The following is a 23,488-nucleotide window of genomic DNA, read 5'->3' on the forward strand; positions in this document are numbered from 1 at the left end:
TGGCCGGTATTGACCACTGAAAGTTGACAGTGCTATCCAAGGGTGGATAAATTAGAAATAATAATTTGGTGGCAATTTTAAAATCACCCCAAAACTGGAGAGTTGAGTGGCATGTCATCCTGAGGCTCCTGGTTTGTGTATCTTGAACCAAAGTAGTTTCAGACAGCACGTTCTGTTGGGTTGGTCCTGAAGGACCTTCTTAATTTAAACTCTTGCCATTAATGAGATTTTTCCAGGATAAGAAAGTATCCAGGGCTGGTTTTCTGTTCTTCCATTTTTTGAATCCTCTTGTGTTTCCTCCTCCTCCTCCTCCTCCTCCTCCTCCTCCTCCTCCTCCTCCTCCTCCTCCTCCTCCTCCTCCTCCTCCTCCTCCTCCTCCTCCTCCTCTTCTTCTTCTTCTTCTTCTTCTTCTTCTTCTTCTTCTTCTTCTTCTTCTTCTTCTTCTTCTTCTTCTTCTTCTTCTTCTTCTTCTTCTTCTTCTTCTCTAAACTTTTATTTCTCTTTGCTTTATCTTTCCTCTCTTTGATCTTTTGTTTTCTCCGATCTCCTGTGTCTAGCCAGCCCGTTATTGCTCCTCTATCACAGTCAGGGGACCCACTTGCGAGATATTTTTAAAGCCGCTGCAGAGTGACATTCAGCTCTCATCTGGTTTCTCTGGGACCATTGTTTAAACTGCACTGAATGCTGGGATTGTGAGACGCATTTCAAGTGATCCCAGCTCAGCGGAGAGTGTGATTGAGGGCCTTTTTCTCACCGAGGAGAAGAGAAACGAATGCCCAAACACTAACTGCACTTGCCAACTGGGTTTTTAATGATGCTAAATCACTGCACCATTTTATTTGGCCCTTGGCAAAAGATCCTGGGCTATAATGTGCGTTCTCCAGAAGCCCAAACAAGGTTGTGTGCAGTTGTTTCGAGGTCATTGCTTGTTGCCTTGTTTCTCTCTTCTTGCTTGGGCCAGAAGTGGGGAACTGTATAAATTCACAGATCTGTCAAGGGCTAATTTTTGAAGAACCAGCGTCACTCCTGGGAACTGCACACATTACTCGTACTTATGACCACAAGGGAGCCCAAAAGTTATATTGCTAAGCAAGACATTCGTTAAGCGAGCTTTGCCCCATTTTGCAACTTTTCGTGCCACATTGCTGAAGCGATTTTAATGATTATTTTAATACATTTGTAGAATTTCCAGCTTTGGAGGCACTTTATTTCAGAGTATTGGGTACAAGGGGGGGGAGGGGGGAGGAAGTCCAACAGGGAAGAGCTTGCTATTGACGTCATTGTGTTGCACCTTAATTTCCCCAAAGTGTCCAATTATCAACAGCAGAATGCTCAACCAGATGGAGATTGGATTGGTCCAGCAGAACAATCCTTATATATGCCGATAGTATTATAAATAATGAAAGAATCTGGTTCACGGTCGAATCTGCAAGGCTTTGCAAAATATGAGACCTGACAATATGGATGTGCAAAATTCACAGGAACCTAGCGCGTCCCATTAAACCTGCAGAGAAAGGAAAAGTTCAGGTTCGAGCTTCATTAGCAGATACTTTGAAAGGTTTACTGGGGATCATAGTTCTTCCTTAAGGCTTGATGAATTGGTAAACTACTTAACCGCCTGCTTCCCTTACGTGCTTTTAATTAAAATCTTCTAAGCTGTTTTTTTTTTCTTTCTAACTTGCTGCTCACATTCGACCATCCATTCACTGCTTGGCGTTTCTTCCATCCCAGTTATGAGTTTATCGATTCCAGAAATATCAATACTCAGCAGAACTGACTTCACATTAAAATTATGCTTGTGAAGTGACTGACCTGGAGATAGAGGTGGAACTTGGGAAGGAACTTCAAGACTTTCTAGCCAGTTTGGTGAAATGTATTTTTCAGAGTCATTTTGAGGTGCTGGTCCAAAATACATTTTTATATGGGCTTCAGCGCAGCAGGATGAATCTAGTTCTGCCTGGTTGAACTTTGTGAGTGTGATGCAAAATGGGAGAAGTCTTGTCTCTTTTCAATTAAAGGTTGGTTGACCCTTAAAATGTTGTGAGCTGAAAACAGCACAGAACTTCCATTTTCCAGACAGCCTTGCAATTGCCTGGGTTTCAATGGACAAAATGTAGTATAAGCGTAATCTTCCCTCAACAGAGTCTGAAGCAGTCTGGATCACTGATGTAATTTATATAATTTGCATCAATGCCAGTCATTCTTATAATTACGTAGTCGAGGTTCTTATGGCTTTTGTGTCCCATGATGGCACAGAATGGCTATTGTGTAATATAACTGACATCCATTATGTCAACTGCATAATTACCCAAATGATGGAAAATGACACAGATGGTGAAATGGGAGGTAATAGAGCTGGAAGGGACCATGGAGGTCTTCTAGTCCAGCCCCCCACTTAAGCAGGAGAACCTATACCATTTCAGACAAGTGACTGTCTAGCCTCTTCTTAAAAATCTCCAGTGATGGATACCTCTGTCCCCCCCAGTAGCGTCTCTTAAGCTGAGATATTTACCATGTTCCTAATGGCAGAAGATTTGTTCTCCATCCTGAGAGTTGTAACAAACATTTGGTGCATTGTCTTTTCAGGAAGGGCCAACATTTCTTTATACGTCAGTCAGATCCTTGTGGCCTCTTGTCTGTTATTGTTACTATTATAGTTTTATAGCTCTTAGTCTCCTTGTGGTATCTTGTGTGGTTGACGTGTGTAGAACGTGATGTTCCAGTGAGAAAGATAAGAAAAAGTGTGGTATATACCACAATCAAGCTACATTGATCAATATGTATCTGTGCTCCTAAATTAAATGAGAATAAGACAGAAAGTTAGATGATGCCCTACACCTCATGTCAAGGAAGAGGAGGATGAGAAAGAAAGATTACAAAAAATGAAACAGAACACAATCTCAGTGTTGATTAGCCTCTTGCCTCAAACACTGACTGAGGGATTGGAGACATACAACACATTCATTTTTGCACTATACGCAACTGGATTGCACTATAATGAGTTGTATTAGGCGATCTGGCTTCAAACTATCTGTTAAACTGCCCCCAGCCCAAAAGAACCAAGGTCAAAACCAAACAAGCTTATTAGTGTTTAAGTGAACTATATGATACTTAAGTCTTGTCCACCTAGTTGGGTTGACTAATAAAATAATAAATAATCTTAATGAAGTAATCTTCTCTAAGAGCCCACTGGTTATAGATCAGGATGAAGAAGAATTGTTCAGAGCTGAATCACACAGAATCAAGTTTTACTGGGAGATTCAGGAAACAAATCAAAACAGTGAGACCATGTTCTCTACATGTTTTGGAATCTTTTGGCCTCCTCTTTCTAGATGTGAGGTATAGGGCATTTATACACAACTCTCTTGTGAAATTGCTTATTTGACAAGGGCTCTTTGGGATGCCATTATCCTGGGTTCTTTAGCTGAGTAGGAGTCAGAAGAATACAGCTGCCAGATCTGTCAGTCATCCTGAAGTTTATGCTTTGCTCTTGTTTTACATGTGAAAAGGCTGGTTGGTTGCAGCCTTTTGTTTCAGCATGAGAAACGAGAGTGGTTGGGGAGGAATGGAGAGGTCTCTCTGCTTGGCCATGAAGGTAAGCATTCAGCTGGCCTTTTGGATTTATTTTTTTAATGTGCAGATGTTCCCTTTTAGAATGAAAAGAATCTCTTGTGAGCAAAAACCAGAGTATTTTCCAGGAGATTAGAAGACAGGGCAGTGTAGCTCTAAGTGAATGGCATGGAGAACTTTGCGTACGGGAAATTTCAAGCTGTGGTGTCTCCAGCAAAAACCATCAGGTTCCTGTTAGTGAGAGAGGCTGGTGGTTGGTATGATTTTGTGCCCCAAAGAGCAGGGAGCTGATATGGTGTCAAGGCAGCTTCACACAAAGGTTCAGATATGTTGCCTTTTGGATCACAAAGAAAACGTCGCCCTTTTACTTTTTCTTTGCCATGCACCACACCGAACAGATTTAATTGGCCAATTTAATGCTCCTGTTACTGATCTGACAAGCTGTCATTACTTAGATGGCAGTTGTAATAGGAACTTTTATGACAAATTCTGCCTGGAGTAATAAAGAACAAAGACAACAGCTCCCTGGAAGCAACCTGAGTGGTGTTTTGTTTTCATTAACTGGCTGTGCTCCGTCTGTTCCAGACCCCTACAAAGCATCCTTTAGACCAGCGGTGTCAAACTGGCGGCCCGTGGGCCGGATGCGTCATGCATGGGCCGTGGGCCACCTTGGCTCCACAAAGGCAAAAAAAATGTCGCCATACATCACTATATGTCACGTGACGCAATTGAGTTTGACACCTGAGCCTTACACTCATGCTCCAAAGACAGCAGAGCTGGGGATGGCCAGCTTTTGTGACTGAAGGACACATTTCTGGTTTTGGAGAGATTGTCATGAGCACAATGACTGTCATAATTGACCAGCTTAATGAAGGGACAGATAAGGAGTGGGGCGGGGCAGACATGGTGACTGTCTTCCAATACTTGAAGGGCTGTCACAGAGAAGAGGGGGTTGACTTATTCTCCAACACAGCTGAGGGCAAGACAAGAAGTAATGGGTAGAAGTTCATTCAAGAGCCAACCTAGAACTAGGGAGAAATTTCCTGTCAGAACTATTAATCAATGGAATACCTTTCTTCCTGGATGTGGCTGGTCCATCACTGGAGATTTTGAAAAATAGACTGGACAATCCTTTGACCCGGATGGTATAGGTTTCCTGCCTTGAGCAGGCAGTTGGATTAGGGGACCGGAGGTTAAACATATGAAGAATGGTTACAGGAATTGGGTGTGTCTAGGAGTGACATGATAGCTGTGCTCCAATATCTGAGGGGCTGCCATGAAGAAGAGGGGGGGGACAACCTATTCTTCAAAGCACCTGAAGGCAGGACAAGAAGCAATGGATGGAAACTAATCAAGGAGAGAAGCAACCTAGAACTAAGGAGAAACAACCTGTGGAATGCCTTGCCTCCAGAAATTGTGGGTGCTCCAATACTGGAGGTTTTTAAGAAGAGATTGGACAACCATTTGTCTGAAATGGTAGAGGGTTTCCTACGTGAGCAGGGGGTTGGGCTAGATGACCTCCAAGGTCCCTTCCAGCTCTGTTATTCTGGTTGTTGAGTGAATCATATGGTCAGTGGCTGAAGCATGCCGTTTTACTTACCTGGTGCCCTTCAGTTGTGTTGGACTTCAGCTCTTCAGTTGCATACCATCAAGGTAACATGGTCAGCCCTGAAATCCTGCCAAATGAAAGGCACCAGAGTGGAGAAAGTTGGAGATGGTAACAGAAAGCTTTTATCTCAGGTAGCTCAATTACCTGCCTTCAAATGATCATGGGGTTGGTTATCACCTCACATGAGTCATAGGCCCCTTGCCCTGGTCAATGAGTTGGTGAACTTGTGTATATCAACCTATCATGCATCAAAAACCTCTCTTCCATCCCAATTTCTGCCTTCCTTGCAGACCTCAAATATTTAACCTAGAAAATGTCAATGTTTTCCCCGGTGCACATAAATTGATCAGTATGCAAGATGTTTGTTCCCTGCTGAATCACGGGCTGCTGTTGAGATAAACGGATCTGCGATGACAGTTCTGAGCAGAATACCAATCTAGCGATGCTTCTTCCCGGAGGTTGTTGACATTTCTTATGAGTTCCATTTGAAAGAAGGTGCAGTCCCAAGGAGAAAAAAAAAAGGAGAAAAAAAAAGACGTATTTGTTGGACCACTTCTGGACAGGTGGGAGAGAATAGATCAGGCTGAGAGGAGGGCGTATTGAAGAGTGTTGAGCATTAATGTGAATGGGGTTGAACTGGACCTTTGCAATAATTTATTAATCCAATTCCTTTTAAATTATATCTGAACAAATCTGTCTTTCGGAATCTCAGGCTTTTGTTGTTGTTTGTATCGGTATTGCCACATGAAAGGAAATCGGTTAATGTTATTTTGGGCAGCGTATGTTTTTACGAAAGATTTGTTTTAGCTTTTGATGCCCAATTTCTAAGCTGGCATTGTGATTTTCGGTCTGTCTCCCCCCCCCTCCTTCCTTCTTTTTGCATTTGACGATAAAGCTTCTTTAACTGCATGATGGAGGTTAAGGCAAAGGCCTCTGTATCTGGCATGGCTTAAAATTGTTGTTGTTTTTTAAACCTCCTTTACAAATGTTGAGTATTTTGATTTCTTCTTGACATTCATGTAGAGGGGAGAGGTGTATGGTGGGAACAGCTAACTCATGGAATGCCGATAATGTCATTAATAATGTAATTATTTTTAAAATGGTGCTTTAATGTTCTTGTGTGTTCATTCTTTGAAACATTCGTTGTAAAAACTACTACATTGTATTAGACAAAATGTAAAGATAGTGTAGCATTCTGACACTTGGAATTTTCTTTAATTATTTCTTAGATTTTTGAGGTTACTTGGCTCCAAAAGGATGATGCACAGCTAACAAATTTTTAAAAACTCATAATATAAAACAGAAAATGTTAAGAAAAGCCATTGGCCTAGGATTTCACCAAAGTTATTATTTCCCAGCGAATCTCATTCAGTTCTTTGCTTCCACGCTACCGTCTTTCTTAAGCATTGGAAGGATTGCAGTGGGAATAAAATGTAACTGTTGCATTCAAACCAATTTGGTGGTTTAATTTGGAATTTTTATGACTTCTTTATTATTTTTATTAGAATGCTTGTAAATATTATTAAGACCTAAAACTCAGCAATATCATGGATTTGGAGGGGAAAAAATGGAAGCATGGAATGCTGCTAATATAATAATATAATATATAATAATGGACTGATGGAGGAAAGAGGCACCTGTAAGTTCCAAATGTCCATTAAAAAGCAAATGAAAGTTTGCATATTAGTAAAATGATTTTTTTTGTTCACTTGTATCAGAAGGCTGCTGGATAGAAAGTGGGTAAATCTCAGATTTACTGCAGACCAATCCTTTGAGTCAGTGTTGACTCCTGAACAACTCCTGTAATTTTCTTAGCCAGAGTTTGGAAGTGACTTGCCATTGCCTCCTTCCTAGGGCTGAGAAAGAGTGACTGGCCCAAGGTCACCCAGCTAGGTTTGTGCCTAAGGCAGGACTAGAACTCATCGTCTCCTGGCTTCTACCCTGATACCTTAACCCTTACATTGAACTAGCTCTCTATTGAATCTTAGCAAGTTTAAAGAGTTATACATTTAGGATTTTTCCTGCGCATTCTGCATTCAGCTGCATGGTGATTAATATCTTCGCTCAAGCAACCACTCAATTTTAGAGTAATTGTATTTATAACAGTTCAATATTGCACTGACATTTAGAGGGAAGGATATCTTAAAAACGATCCACTGGAACAACTATTTTATTTATTTATTTATTTTAAAAAAGTGCTTTACCCCTGAAAACAGAAATTGGACTGTGCCGGTCTCCTTTCTTTCATGAGTAGACAATGTGTCTCCTAGATACTTACCTTAGCAGCCATTCTGTAAATAGGGAAGTCTCCCATGGAAAGCATTTTGTGAATGAGCTCACCACAATCTATCAAAATCTCAGCTAGGCCACCAGACCTTCGTTCCATTTGTCTACTCTACCAACAAGCTGATGCTTTATGTTCTGTGTTACAGAAATGGCATCAGACATACCAGGGTCTGTGACACTGCCGGTGGCACCCATGGCCGCTGGTCAAGTAAGAATGGCCGGATCCGTGCCTGCCAGAGGTGGAAAGAGGCGTTCTGGGTAAGTAGGCATCACTTTTTCAAAATAATGTTGAATGGACGGACAAGTTATTTTCAAGATGGAGTCCCCCTCTTCTCTCTCTCTCTCTTTCTCTTCTCTCTCTCTCTCTCTCTCTCTCTCTCTCTCTCTCTCTCTCTCTCTCTCTCTCTCTCTCTCTCTCTCTCTCTCCTTCTTCTTCTTCTCCTCCTCCCTCCCTCTGTCTCATACAAACACACACAAACGCAACACACCCCTATTGAGCCTTGGTGGAGCAGTGGGCTAATGCCTCCTTAAGTAACACCAGCTGCCTGCAATTAGTGCAGGTTCGCGTCCCACCAGGCTCAAGGTTGACTCAGCCTTCCATCCTTCCGAGGTAGGTAAAATGAGGACCCAGATTGTTGGGGGCAATAAGCTGACTTTGTAATAATGCCGCTTGGGGGGTGAATGAAAGCCCTAATAAGCAGGCATATACATAGAATGAAGGCTACTGCTAAGCTTGTAAGCCGCCCTGAGTCTTCGGAGAAGGGCGGGATATAAATGGAATTAAAATTTTAAAAAAAATTAAAATTAAAAAAATTAAACACAGATACATGCTAAATGGCTGCCAGCTTTGCACAAAAACATTTATTTAGGATGGCAAACGAATGAAAGAAAAGGATTTAAGAGGGAGGGATCCTGTTTCATTTTCACTAGCAGCAGCTCTTCTGTTTGAATCTGTCTTCCCTGGTGGATTTTTCTAACACTTGGAAGGAAAATAAGAGGTGGGTATTGCAAGATGGATAAATCATGCACCAATAAATGTTGGAAATGCCAGGACAATGATGGAATGTTTTATCCTGTGTGTGTGTGTGTGTATTTCCAGTCTATTAGAAATAGACCAACCTATTCAGAAATTTCTGAAAATAAAATATGAAGTAAAGCCGTAAATAATATGATCCCAGAGAAGATGAATGAAAGGCATCATAATTTATTAAGAGGGATGCTGACAGTGGCCAGAATCAATCTGATACAACATTGGAGAAGAAAAACTGTGCCGTTGAAGCTTCCATCCCCTCTGAAACGATTTTCGGCCACTAAAGCACAAAAAAGGTTTTCTACTCCTGAATTAATAGTTTCCACCTTGTGTTTTCGACTGAAAGCTGAAGTTAGATGCAGTCATATTTCTTGATGTGTGGATTTTTTTTTCTTTTTCACTTGCGTCAAATAAATAACGCGCGGTGAAATGTCATGGTGGAAGGAACGGTCTTTTTGAAGGACTGCAAGCAAGCCAAACATCCATCTGAATGAAATATTGTGCATGCTAAATGGTTGGGGGGGAATATATTTATAAAAGATGGAAAGCTTTACCTTGCTTGGATTTCAAATTTATATACTGATCTACAGAGGAGTTCAATGCAGATGGAAAAAGATAAGCAGCTTGAATAACCTTAAAGGAAAATTCAAAATCTATACTGCTGTAAGATCTTTTGTTAAAAAGCCATTTGAATGTTTACAAAACAGTTGATCACTTCTGAGGTCTCTGAATCATTCAAGCAAGCAAGATGTTCACAAAATCCAGGGGGAAAAATTGCATTTCCAAGTATTTCTACCCTTTTGTGGAAGAGACAGATCCATTATTAGTAAGTGGACAGTGAATCCTATTCATTTTATTAGCTAGCCAAGTGACCACTGGAGGTCAGTGTTTCTCCACCCATCAGTGACCATCAAAAAAAACCTCAACAAATTAAGATCTGGAAGAACAGCTTAATTTCAATGTCATTCTCCCTGCAGAGATTGCTCAGAAATATGTAATGATGGAATTAGAAAAGGTGGTCATAATTTAACCAAAATTAAAATTTAATTGAGAACATAGCGCACCCTGACTTTTCTCTTACCTCTTAAATGTAGGTTTGGGATGTTAATCTCAGGAGCGCAGTATGTGATGGTCCTTGCAAAGCACCTGTTTTTGAGTAAAGCCTCAAACAATCTTGTCAAACTTCAGAACTCAAAGACAGTGACCCAAAATAGGGCAATATTATGAGGATAGCAGTGATGGTGGTGGTGGGGTTTTGTTTGCAAAGAAAGTTTAAGATGGGAAATAGAAGAGATGGATTTTTTTTTTGACTGGGTGACCAGGAAAGTAATGGGTGAAGAAATTGGGCAGGCTTTGAAGACCATCTGGCTGTAACACACACAAAGCAAGAATAGCCAAATTAACAGATAACCTCACCAGGACACTTGACTTCTGGCTTGCTTTTAAGTGGTCAGCTGGATGGAAAGGAAACCAGTGGAAGTTCAAGGTGACCCACAAGTCTACTTTTGGGCAGCGCTAGGAAAAAAGAATCCATAGCATGGTGGCTCAGTGGGTTAGGACATTGAGCTTGTCGATCAGAAGGTCGGCAGTTTGGCGGGTTGAATCCCGAGTGCCGCGTAGCAGAGTGAGTGCCTGTTACTCGTCCCAGCTTCTGCCAACCTAGCAGTTCGAAAGCACGTAAAAATGCAAGTAGAAAAATAGGGACCACTCCAGTGGGAAGGTAACAGCGTTCCGTGCGCCTTTGGCGTCTAGTCATGTTGGCCACATGACCACGGAGACGTCCTCGGACAAGCGCTGGCTCTTCAGCTTTGAAACGGAGATGAGCACCGGCCCCTAGAGTCGGAAACGACTAGCACGCATGTGCGGGGGAACCTTTACCTTTTACCTATGGCTTTATGGATGTCAGAGCCCAGCTTCCCTCATCCCTGATGTTGACCAGGAAGGCTGAGCCTGATGGGATTTGGAATCCAGAATATTGGAGAACTGCAAGCACCCCATTTTGGTTGTTTTAGATTTGCTCCAGAAAGAGAAGGGACAAGACTGTTCATAAACTCTTAACATAAAGTAAGACCTGAAACTAAAGTAAGCGACGCTAACGAGCAGAGAAAGGCAGAAGGGGGAGGTCCGGTGAGAAATAATGCATAATTCACCTCATCTTTCCTTAATACATGCAGACTCTTCCAGGTATGGAGATATAATTGTAATAATGCTCTTTCTTTCTCCTTCAGAATGGAATTTGACGATGAAGATGGTGAAGGACCCAGCAAATTTTCAAGGTGAGTTTTTTTTAAAGGCTCCATCGAGGAATTTAAATGGATGAGGGGGACACATTCTGTACATTTAATAGTGCTATTGCCACAAGGAAACCCATGTGATCTCAGCAGATTTGCATTAATTTTCATGTGTTTAATATTAAACAGCATGGAACAAAATGTAAAAAAAAACAGGTGTGCCACTTACAACTCTGACAAACTAAATATTTTTGGAGTGGGTCTGTGTAAGCACATGTATATGTGCCTGTACACACACACACACACACACACACACACACACCTATGTATGTGCTGCTTTATTAACCATAGGCATTTTCTTTAGTTGATCAGCCGACTGCACTGATTAGGATTTGAAGAGGAGACATCAGGGAATTTCCGAAAACACGAATAGCAAATTATTTGGGGTACTGGTGTGAACCAATGTACAACAATATTTCTGCGAAGTTACTGGTGGTTGTGCTGGACTTTGAGGGGTCCTTGGTGCTTTCTGAGCTTGCTTGTTTTCTTGCAGACGTTTCATTACCCAAAGTAAGTAACTCATCAGTCTACCTATCTGTAGATGAGCACTGATGATGTTACCTAGTTTGGGTCATGAAACGTCTGCAAGAAAACAGCCAAGCTCAGTGAGCACAACTCATGAGGACCCCATGCATTTCAACCCTGAGCTACAAATATTCTCCTTTATCTGCAACCTATTTCATTCTTAGAGAATTTGTACCCTCAGCTGCAAAGTGGTAGAACTATCCAAATGGAATGGATTGAATGCAAGAATAATTTTCCTATCGGTGAGCAAATCACAATCCTGCGGTATGTTGTGCCTGTCTTGGAAATGAATCAGAAGGACTTCCATCCTTTTGCCTTGCACTGTGACAAACTCCCTAACCTTTTATTACTGCTGCTTTATTGTTCTGTCCTTGTGCAATCTGGGCCAGGAGCTCGGCTTGAAAATAATAACGGAATGACAAAGCAGGATTTACACGCTTGCGTTCCTCCGAGCGCCTTCCCATCTGTTTGACATATTGTAGGTGCGATGAAAACAACCTCTCTGGGTTTTCAAACTCAAGGCTTTGCATTCCTCGTTCCTGGAATCCAAATGCAGCTTTTAAAATCATTTTGAAAGAGGAAGCTTCCCCAGACATTTTGCTCTACTAAATGAGGGTCCGCGAGGCCATTTACCAGGACTGGCTTAGTGACTGGGTTAGTGCAGTGAGACGAAGATAGGAAGTCCCTTCTAACTCATTTATTCTGTGATTCTTTATACTTCAGCACAAAAAGGGTTAACTAAAACAGTGCCTGCAAGTAATTCTCAATTTATGACCATTTAATTATGACCATGGACAGTTTACAATGACACTGAACAAAGCGACTTATGATCTGTCCTTGCCCTTAGGACCATTGCAGCATCCCCATGATCTCTGTGATCAAAATTTGGGCACTTGGTATCTGGCATGTATTTATGATGTTTGCACTGTCCTGGGGTCATTGATTAGAATAGAGCAGAGCAGAGCAGAACAGAACAGAACAGAAGGAGAATAGAATAGAGTAGAATAGAATAGAATAGAATAGAATAGAATAGAATAGAGCAGAGCACAGCAGAATAGAATAGAATAGAAATAGAATAGTAGAGTAGAATAGAATAGATGGAATACAGCAGAGCAGAGCAGAATAGAATAGAATAACAGAGTTGGAAGGGACCTTGGAGGTCTTCTAGTCCAACCCCCTGCTCAGATAGGAAACCCTATACAATTTCTGTCCAGTCTCTTCTTAAAAGCCTCCAGTGATGGAGCACCCACAACTTCTGAAGGGAAACTGTTCCTCTGGTTAATTGTTCTCAGCATCAGGAAATTTCTCCTTAGTTCTAGGTTGCTTCTCTCCTTGATTAGTTTCCATCCATTGCTTTTTTGTCCTGCCTTCAGGTGCTTTGGAGAGTAGCTTGACTCCCTCTTCTTCGTGGCAACCCCTGAGATATTGAAAGACTGCTATCATGTCCCCCCTGGTCCTTCTCTTCATTAAACTAGACCAGGGGTAGGCAACCTTGGCTCTTTTATGACTCCTGGACTTCAACTCCCAGAATTCCTGAGGGAGCATGGCTGGCTCAGGAATTCTGGGAGTTGAAGTCCATGAGTCATAAAAGAGCCAAGGTTGCCTACCCCTGAACTAGTCATACCCAGTTCCAGCAATTATCATTTACAATCTTCCTAGCCAACTTCCCACAAGCGAAGTCAATGAGGGAAGCTGGATTTGCTTAACAACCGCAGGACTCATTTGACTGCAGTGATTCGCCTAACTACCATGGCAAAAATGGTTGTAGAATTGGGCGCAACCCAGTTAGCAACTGCCTGCCTTAGCAACATAAATCCTGGTCCTAATTGGATCGTAGTTTGAGGAATACCTTTACTCAACCTGCTGAGATGTAACGGGTGAACCTTAGTTTACTGTTGTTGAAGCTTGTGTGCCACCTCACTCCCCACAATTCTGGCTGCCTCACAACATCAAAGAAATGAAATAAAATCAGTAGAAGATAAAAAGATAGCAATCGCAACAGACCAGATGGAATGAAGTGGAATGTCTCAATCTCCCTCGCCCAAAGTCTGGGTGAAGAGACAGGTCTTAATGTCTGAGCCAAGACAAATGTTGTGGTTATCTTTTCAATTTTCCTCTCCTTTTCCTGGTACCGCTGCAAGCTTAAAGTACCACAACTTTTAAAATCGCCACCATTTCCCATGCCCTCCAGAGACAGCAAAACTCCAATTAAAGTTCATTCCAGTGAGAGATTCACACCCTGCTCTGTAATTCTAACTAACTCATGACCCATTTCAATTAGGGTGCCTAATCTGTGGCCAGAGGGATGTACGTGGCCGTCTAAAACCTTGGCTTTAGAGTCTCTTCAGCTGCTGCCAAAAGCAGCCTTTTGTTCTTTTAAATTTTATTTCCCATTCAGCGATCAACCAAACACTGCTGCCTAAAGCGAGCAAAAGAAAAGACAGCGAATTGTAATCTTGAATTCATCCAAAGGGGGAAGCGATTGAACACACGGAGAGAGTGGTATTACATTTGTAGTTCATTAATTTTAATAAACTGCAATTTTGTTTTGGTTTTTTTTTTGTCCTTGCCCTACCCAATCTTTGGAATGTAGTCCCTAGAATACTAGTGAAAACCAAGTTTGCCTTTTGGCTTGAAAAACAAACAAACAAACAAAAAAAAATACACATCTCTGCTTTAAATGAGCTGGAGTGCTCCAAGTTAAAATGTAAGAAAGCTGTTCTCAGTTTAAAATAGGGAGAAAGAGCTTTGGGTGTCCTTGATGCTACGATAGAGGAGAGGGCTTTTGAGGTCTAGAAGGCCCAAAGCCAGACAGAAGAGCCCAAGACAGGCAGGCCCATTATTACAACTATGCAGTTATAATGACTTAACTGTCATTCTCACTGAGAAATTGCCTCTTTCAGTCTGTTGGGGTACCCAGAGAAACGGGTTTGCACCTCTGGATTGCTGTACCAATGGCATGAGACTTCAAATTGGCACTTGCTGGTTTTCTGCTCTAATTATGCCTTTTTTATTTTAGTATCTGCAATAAAAATAGCTGATCCGAGAGCTTTGTCCTTCAGTTTTTTGTCTTCTGGCTTTCAAGTTTGAATAATAGTCTGAGTGAAGCCAGACAGGGAAGAATAGATGAACCTTGAGGATTTAGCAATCTCATGCAGAGACACCTAAAGCAAATATAGGAAGCTTGATGCTCTCCAGATGGTTTCTATATTACTTTGCCAACACTTTTGCTATTGGTCATGTTGTTTTAAATTGGTGGGGATTGATGCCCACAATCTTTGGAGGCTACCTTGATGCCTATCTCAACTGGCTGGGAATTTATAAGATGTTTGCCTATCCTTTCAATTATGTTTTTTCCTTTTTATTAACCAGGGTTTGGTTACGTTTTCTTTTTTTTTCTCCTTTGCAGGTATGATGATCAAATCTCTGTTGTTAAGGAAAAATGTGCAAGGTAGGCGTTGGAAAAAAAGGGCAGGGATAATCCTAAGATTTAAAAAGAATACTAAATCCATCCAGCCTTCTGTATTTCAGTCTAAGGAGTTATTTTTTCTCTTTGGGTGGTCAAAGTCATGGTTGATCCAGAAAAGAATGGTGAGATAGGATGTACCATCCGGAAGGAGCAGTCTTGGAAAGATGTTGTAAAATCAAAGCAAAGTGTCCTTGTTACAGAGGCAAGTGCATCCCTTGGAAGTGGATTACTATGAAATGAATAGAAAAGATGGTACATGCCACTAATTTCTTGGACTTGATTCAGATGAAAATTAAATGCAATTCAAACCCAGGATTGGAGATACTCCTTCCCATCCATATAGAAATACTAGGTTGAATTCACACAGCCCACTTAGTCTGATGATTGAAATAACCTTTTTTTTGTGTAGAATCGTAACCCAAACAAATTGACTTGAGTTGGTGGAAAACATTAAACCAGAAAAAATGAACCGTGCTTGTTGTCAGAACCTATTTGATAGGTGTTGACTAGCTTTAGTACGTTGTGTGAATGCAACCCCAAAAGACTGATGGAGCTCCATGGCCATCATCTTTCTGCAGCAGAGCAACTTTCAAAGTGATCTACAGTTTCAAAAGAAGAGACATAACTTCATTTGCTGCAGGAGGTTGTTGTCATATCCCTTTGTTTTAGAGAAGCAGATAGCAGGAATCATCTCAAATCAGTTTAGAAGAACAAAGAGGCGGGCTTGCTGTACAGCAGTGTCCTCTCTCTGTTGCAGTAAAAAAAAACAATTGAAAATAAATTGACTAGTTGGGAAAGAGTATCCAGCAGATTGGCATTGAATTTACACATTGTCCTAAACCAGGGGTAGGCAACCTTAGTCTTTTATGACTCGTAGACTTCAACTCCCAGAATTCTGGGAGTTGAAGTCCACAAGTCATAAAAGAGTCAAGGTTGCCTACCCCTGTCCTAACCCATCATCTTATTGGCAGTGACGCATGACCCCAGCCACTTAATACAAACAGGGCCAGTCATAAATTAATTAGGCTTGGGTGAACAGAAACAGGTTTAGTTAGTTGGGAGGAAGCTGTTGTAGTTGGTGCTGCACAGACTCATTTGGGGAAGGAACTGTGCAACCAGGAGTTGCTGCAGAGAAGCTTGATCTTACCTGCTTAGTATCTTGAAGCAGAAACATTGGAAAAAGACATGATAGAGATCTTCATTGATCAATGGATTTAAGTTTTGGGGAGACTCCATAAAATGTTTTGGGAAGGCTGGTGTTAGTCTTCACTTGAAGGAGAGCTAAAATTATCGCAGCATAGTATCAAAAGTGGTTTTTATTTTGAAAATGCAACTGGATGGATTCTTTTGAGGAAACACAAGACCAGGGGTCTTCAAACTTGGCCCTTTTATGACTTGTGGACTTCAACTCCCAGAATTCCTCAGCCAGGCACGCTGGCTGAGGAATTCTGGGAGTTGAAGTCCACAAGTCATAAAAGGGCCAAGTTTGAAGACCGCTGCCCAAGACGTTTCACTTCCTATCCTGGAAGCTTCTATGGTAGGAAGCAAAACATCTTGTTTTTCCTCAAAAAATAAATAAATCAATCAATCCAGTGGCCTTTTCAAAATAAAAACCAATTTTGATACAGAATCTTCATAGACACATCGTAGCATAGCTTCTTATCTACTGGTTTGGCTGCACCGTCCTCCCTGGCTTTTCTTAGAAGTAGCTCAGTGGTTTCTCGGCTATGGTTGACACGAGAGGCAAAGTATTAGGATGGCTTTATGGTTTGACTTCCTTGCCCTTGAGATATTGCTGAATACTTGGATACAGCGAGAACAGGCAAGTGGTGGTGTGTGGCAAATGGGTCACGGGAAATGCATGGTTGTTTCTCACGTGCATTCACACATTCAGGGGGACGCCATCAGTTTCTCTCATCCACATATACCCCCATCGATGGAACCCGTTTTATAAACTCTGTGTCAGGAATCCCCAGTCTGGGGAGTTGGTGAGTAATTTGGAATTTTAGGAGCATCTCATAGCTGCTGTTGCAAGACATCTGCCTCAGGGAGGTTGTTTTCTACTGCATTCTGCCGTTTCCTAGAATATTCTTTCTAGTCTCCATTTATTGTTCTCTTATCTTTCTTCTTCTTCTCCTCTGGATGTGGTCCTAAATAGAACCTGAGGCGGCACAGCCTGAGGCTATTTCCTAAAAGCCATGCACAGCCTTTGCTGCAGGCTGGAACTTGGCTCCAAGCTATCTTCCTGGGAATAGATCTATCTCCATAAAATCGAATCAGTTAGAACGTGAAGTTTAAGACAGTTACTTTCGGATGGCCTATTGGGGAGCCAAGCCCTTGGTGAAAAGCAGGCAAGTCTTATCTGAAAACAGACAAGTTATCATTGTCTATACTAATCTGTTGCCTCATGCCAACGTTTTTTGAGGGGCAGAACATCACCCCGTTTCCTGCCCCTGGCCACTCTGAATATGTCCAGATCACATTTCTCTGTTCCTTCCCTCCTTATTTCCAATTATCTTCCGTGCTTCAGTGGAGGAAATGGGGAATTGGCTTTAGGCATGCAAATTCTCTGTCTGTTTTAGAAGATGGACGTGTTGAGAGAGAAAACAGATCTATTTAAGCAACCTAGTTCTAGGGGCTGCGTTGAGTGAAGCTACAGGAGAAATGCAGAATATGCAACTAACAATAGAAATGAACTTGCCAAGGATTTTCCCCAGTCCAACCCCCACCCCTTGTAAAAAGTATCCAGATTTACTGCTTGTGCAAATATGCTTGGAAGTTTATATATAGTATGTATGAAGGTAGAATGGGTAATCTTAACTTCGCTCTTGTATAAGTAAATAGTGGAATGAAATGTTAATGAATTGATTCAAACACCCCTTTATGCAAATTGCAGAATTCTATTCATGGAGCAGAATCTGGCTTGCCTAGACTGCCATTGTTACTGTTGTTCTGGTTGGATGGTAACATGGTGCTTCATAAACCACATACAATTTTGCTGAGAAGCTGACTCAATATTCGATTAAGTTTTGTCCAGAAAGTGGGGGATGGTTCCATTTTCCTTGCTCTCCAAGCTTTCCTTCCAATTTTGGAATTTTGCTGTTCCTAATTGCTTGCCTTCCTCAAGATGCAAATTGATCACTCTGGTGCAAAGTCTCCCATGCATGTCAACCCATGCATGAAACTCCCCGGCTTGCCAAGGCCTACCTTTTTCATTTTCAGTGAAGGAGGAAGATCTGCCCGGGACATGAAATCGGAGTGTGGATCTGCTTCCTCCATTGCAACTTCAGGTTTTGTGGGCAGGGGGGTTCCATGTGTGTTCTTATGCCTGTTAAAACCAGGGTTATGTGCCCTTATTTTCTAAGCAAGTGGGGGGGAAACACCAAAAGATGACCTTGGCTGGGAACGTCAGTGCCTCTAGACAAGAAGTGCAAAATATTGTTTCCTACCCAAATGGCAGGATTGGTGGCTGAAAATATCAGGGATTTGGGAGAGCAGAAAATTTGGTAGACTTGATACCTTCAGAGAAAGACCCTCCCCTTTTAGCACCCATGAGGCCCTCTTGATGAACATTGGACACCCACTGTCCAAAGTGGAAGCTGACATTGAAAGTCCACATTCTTTGCAGTGGAATGGGTGAGACTAACTAGGATGGTATAAATATTGGGTGGGGGAAGGGTTGGCCCACCGCTGGGCTGGACGTAAAAATGACCAATCCTCTTTTTTTATTATTTTATCATTGCTTTAATTTTTCTTACCTTGTTTAGCTCTCAGGAAGCACCTGAGAAGCAAAGCCACTTCACCCAACTTTTCTGTTCCTCCCTTAGGCTACTCTTTCTATCCATAAACCAGCATCCGTATAGACCAGGGGTAGGCAACCTCGGCTCTTTTATGACTCATGGACTTCAACTCCCAGAATTCCTGAGTCAGCTATGCTGACTCAGGAATTCTGGGAGTTGAAGTCCATGAGTCATAAAAGAGCCAAGGTTGCCTACCCCTGGTATAGACTGATACCCATTCGCAGCACAGTCTTATGTATGCAGATTGGGAAACAAGAATTGTTGGGTGCAACTGGGTACAGGTGGTCCTCAAGTTACAGCCATCATTTAGTGACTGTTCAAAGTGACAATGGCACAGAAAAAATGACCTATGACCGTTTTTCACACTTACGACCTTCGCAGCATCCCCATGATCATGTGATCAAAATTCAGATGCTTGGCAACTGGTTCATACGTGTGATTGTGGATGTGTCCCAAGGTCATGTGATCCCCTTTTGCAACCTTTTGACAAGCAGAGGCAACGGGGAAGAAGCCGGATTGACTTAACAACCGGGTTAGCAACTTATCAACTGTGGAGACTGACTTAACAACTGTGGCAAGGAAGTTTGCAAAATGGGGCAAAACTCACTAAAGAAAATGTCTCACTTAACAACAGAAATTTGCGGCTGAATTTTGGTTGTAAGTTGAGGACTACTTGTATAAGAGCCATGATGGCAGAGTGGTTAGAAAGCAGTATTGCAGGCTAACTCTTCCGACTGCCAGCAGTTTGATCCTGATTGACTCAGCCTTCCATCCTTCTGAGGTCGGTAAAATGAGGACCCAGATTGTTGGGGGCAATAGGCTGACTCAGTAAACCACTTAGAGAGCACTGCAAAGCACTTTCAAGCGGGATATAAGTCTAAATGCTATTGTCACTTAGTTATAAGTCACTATCTAAGAGCATGGTGGTGCAGTGGTTAGAATTCAGTATTGCAGTTTAACTCTGCCCACTGCCAGGAGTTCGATACTGACCGGCTCAAGGTTGACTCAGCCTTCCATCCTTCCGGGGTTGGTAAATTGAGGGCCCAGAGTGTTGGGGGCAATAGGCTGACTCACTTAGAGAGGGCTGTAATAATAATAATAATAATAATTTTATTTGTATACCGCCCTTCTCCCGAAGGACTCAGGGCGGTGAACAGGGCAATAAATACTAAAATACAAAGATACAAAAGTTAAGAGAAAATTAAACAAAGTATCCAGTGTAAAGCACTGTGAAGTGGTATATAGGTCTAAGTGCTATTGCTATCCCCAGCTAAGCATATCTAGTCTGCTAGCTTACCTAACCCTATGAATCTGAATGAGAGCCACCAACAATGGCTCTCTCTCTCTCTCTCCCCTGGTCCTTGCATTTCAAGCCTTTGGGATGCTCGGGCCTAGTGCCACCCCTTTCGAGCCTACCCTGGATCTGCTGTATTTATTTATTTTATTTATTTTAATTCCATTTATATCCCGCCCTTCTCCGAAGACTCAGGGTGGCTTACAAGCTTAGCAGTAGCCTTCATTCTATGTATATGCCTGCTTATTATTAGGGCTTTCACACACACCACCAGCAGCATTATTACAAAGTCAGCTTAATTGCCCCCAACAATCTGGGTCCTCATTTTACCTACCTCGGAAGGATGGAAGGCAGAGTCAACCTTGAGCCTGGTGGGACTCGAACCTGCACTAATTGCAGGCAGCTGGTGTTACTGAAGGAGGCATTAGCCCACTGCTCCACCAAGGCTCTGTACCGATTTCCAAGCACTGCATCTTTTACCGACAGCATCTCGCTTTCTCTCTCGGTTTTCTCCTTCTCATGTGTGCTTAGGGAGAACCATAGTGAGATCGAGAGACGCAGGAGGAACAAGATGACCCAGTACATCACCGAGCTCTCTGACATGGTGCCCACCTGCAGCGCCTTGGCGCGCAAACCCGACAAGCTGACCATCCTACGCATGGCAGTGTCTCACATGAAGTCCATGAGAGGCACTGGGAACAAATCTACCGATGGAGCATATAAGCCTTCTTTCCTAACCGAGCAGGTGGGTGGCTTCGTAAAAGTCTGGGTAGAGCCGGGGCTGGAGAAACGGGCACATTTTGATATGTTGTCCCGAAGGTGCTTTTTCAGGAGGCAACTGGAGTTTCTTGTTTCTTCTTCGATGACGCTTCGCTTCTCATTCAAGAAGCTTCTTCAGCTCTGACTGGATGGTGGGGAATGGAAGGATTTATATTCCTTGCAGAAAAACTGGTCATTTGCCTACTTTTAGAGAGTCGTTGAGGCCACTTGGAGGTTTTGTCTGTGTCCTCAAGGTCACCTGAGTGATGCAAATGGGTGTGGAGCCTCCTTGGAACCGCTGAAAGGACTGTGTTGTAGTCTACAGCACAGTCCTAAACCTCCGAGTGGCTTAAATGACTCTCTAAAAGAACCCCAAAGGTGCTTTTTCATGAGGCAACTGGACTTTCTTGTTTGTTCTTCGAAGATGTTTCGCTTCTCATCCAAGAAGCTTCTTTAGCTCTGACTGGATGGTGGGGAAATAGAAGGATTTATACTCCTTGCAGACAGCTGCTCATTTGCATTCCTTTTGACCTGTTACAGTGAGGCATTGCAGTGGATTGCAGCTAGTCCTGTAAATTTCTTCCATCGATCGATCGTTAGATCATTCTCCTTCAGTTTGAGGGCACACAGTTCTTCCAAGGGGGAATAGCTTTCTTGATGGGGTTGTTGGGTTTGGGGTTTGAAAGGTGGTGAGTGAATGTCCTGTCTTTCCTAGTACAGTCAGCTTTCTGCACTCATCTGTCAGGCTAACCAGGTAAAGCAGATTAAAACGACAGTGTTGTTGTCTTAAGGACACAAGTCAGGACTATGTTTTACCATATCAGCTGTAGAAACGGAAACTTGCCAGCCTGAATGTGATTCTTCCTCCCTGATCTTGACTGCCAACGAACTAGAGAAGGGGCTTGCCTAAGGTGTTTACTCAAGTTACTTTCTTGGAATCAGCTCAAGCCCCATTTATCTAATCATCGCCTGGATAACGACTCTTCCTCCTTCCTTTGTGCCCTCTTCTTTGCTTCCCACCCTTCCATTCATTCCCAAAGAAGAGTTCAGGACCAGATTGAAAAACAAGGCAACCCTGGGGGCTGCAGAAACCTCTTCTATATCTCTTGTTGGTCTCCCATCTAAGTGCTAGCCAGGTTTCTTCCCTGTTTCTTGTTATTAGCCCACTTAAAGATGGGAGGATGGCTTAAGAAGCCTTTCTTTGCACATAGTGTCCTGTGAGCAGAGTCCTACAAACTTCCACGGTCTGCTCCACAGCTGTCAGCCTCATAGCAACCCAAACCGGTAGCTGCTTTCTGAGATGCTCTTCAAGCCTTTGCCTTATGTTGAGCCTTTGGTTGAACTGGATGGAGCTACAACGTGCGTGTTCTTAGGCTAGCTGAACCCAGGGAAGTGCAAATGTCAGTCCTACCACCAGACACGGCTTCACTTGACTGCTAAGCATCAGCTTTGCTGAAAGCTCCTAGGCACGTGACATGAATGTGGCTAGGTAAGAATTTTTATTGCGAGCTAGGATAGAGTCAGGGACGCGGTGGCTCAGTGGGTTAGGACGCTAAGCTTGTCGATCAGAAGGTCGGCAGTTTGGCGGGTCGAATCCCGAGTGCCGCGTAACAGAGTGAGCGCCTGTTACTCATCCCAGCTTCTGCCAACCTAGCAGTTCGAAAGCACGTAAAAATGCAAGTAGAAAAATAGGGACCACGACGGTGGGAAGGTAACAGCATTCCGTGAGCCTTTGGCATCTAGTCATGCCGGCCACATGACCACGGAGACGTCCTCGGACAAGCGCTGGCTCTTCGGCTTTGAAACGGAGATGAGCACCGGCCCCTAGAGTCGGAAATGACTAGCACGCATGTGTGGGGGAACCTTTACCTTTACCTTTTTAGAATAGAGTCACACTGAATTGTTGATTGCCCTCTGTCAAGAAGTGGGTGCACTTCCCCCTTATAACTGTGGCTTATTGGTTTCCTCCACCTTTCCCATTCTCTTTGCCTTGTGCTTAATGGCCTTGAAGCTAAATAGCTGACATTTCTGTCCTGATGCTTTTCATTGACACTTACTGCCTTTTTGTTATATTTGAGGTGTTGTCTAAAAGTATTTGTGGATAATTAACTTTTGGTTTCGCTGTATACACACACACACTTACATACACACACGCACACACAAAAAATTGTTTGCCGTCCATACAGCATGCTACCTTAGTGTAAAAAGAGATTTGAGTAGTTTATGATTCATTGGGTTGTAGGCATCCAGCCTGTGCCTTAACCTTGATTTGATATTTTATTTTGGCTGGGCATTGTGTGTGTGTGTGTGTGTGTATATATATATATATATATATATATATGTAGGTCTAGAGTCTCGGGTTTCTTCCCGCGTTCCTTTCATCTTCAGAAAGTTGTGGCGACGTTTCGACGAAATCCCATCCGTCATCATCAGGCCGGAGTATTCCTCCTGCTGCTTTCAGGAGCAATGCGTGGTCTGTCTGTTCCTTTCCTTCCAACTGCCGGTGGGGCTGTGTTCCGACTGGGTGGAGGCGTGGCTGCTTTCTGATTGGGTGGGGGTGTCATCCGACTGGGTGGAGGCGTGGTTGTCTTCTGATTGAGTGGAGGCGTGGCTGTCTTGTGATTGGGTGGATGTGTGGTTGTCTTCCGATTGGTTGGAGGCGTGGCTGTCTTCTGATTGGGTGGGGTGTGTTCTGAATGGGTGGGGTTTTTTGTTGTGTCGTAATATCCTGAGTGTTGTGATTTGGTGTCTTGAGGAGTGGGCTGTGTAGTGGCCTCCAGAGCTTTGGCTTGGCTCCGAGTTCGAGGACCCGCCATGCATCTCTGGTATGGGTCAGTCAGGTTCGTGTGTGCGTT

General features: G+C 42.8%; 1 protein-coding gene across 1 annotated transcript in view; it reads left to right on the forward strand.

Annotated features, from left to right (window-relative positions):
• The window catches only part of ARNT2 (aryl hydrocarbon receptor nuclear translocator 2), a 92,934-nt gene that overhangs the window by 6,631 nt on the left and 62,815 nt on the right, over positions 1-23,488 (forward strand). Inside the window, exons 2-4 of the mRNA XM_081337186.1 lie at positions 7,612-7,723; positions 10,724-10,771; positions 20,406-20,619. Coding sequence (XP_081193312.1) covers positions 7,612-7,723; positions 10,724-10,771; positions 20,406-20,619 — 374 coding nt within the window. The remainder of the gene's footprint in view (positions 1-7,611; positions 7,724-10,723; positions 10,772-20,405; positions 20,620-23,488) is intronic.

This window comes from Vipera berus (assembly GCF_964194415.1).
Source record: "Vipera berus genome assembly, chromosome: 12".
Taxonomy (NCBI): domain Eukaryota; kingdom Metazoa; phylum Chordata; class Lepidosauria; order Squamata; family Viperidae; genus Vipera; species Vipera berus.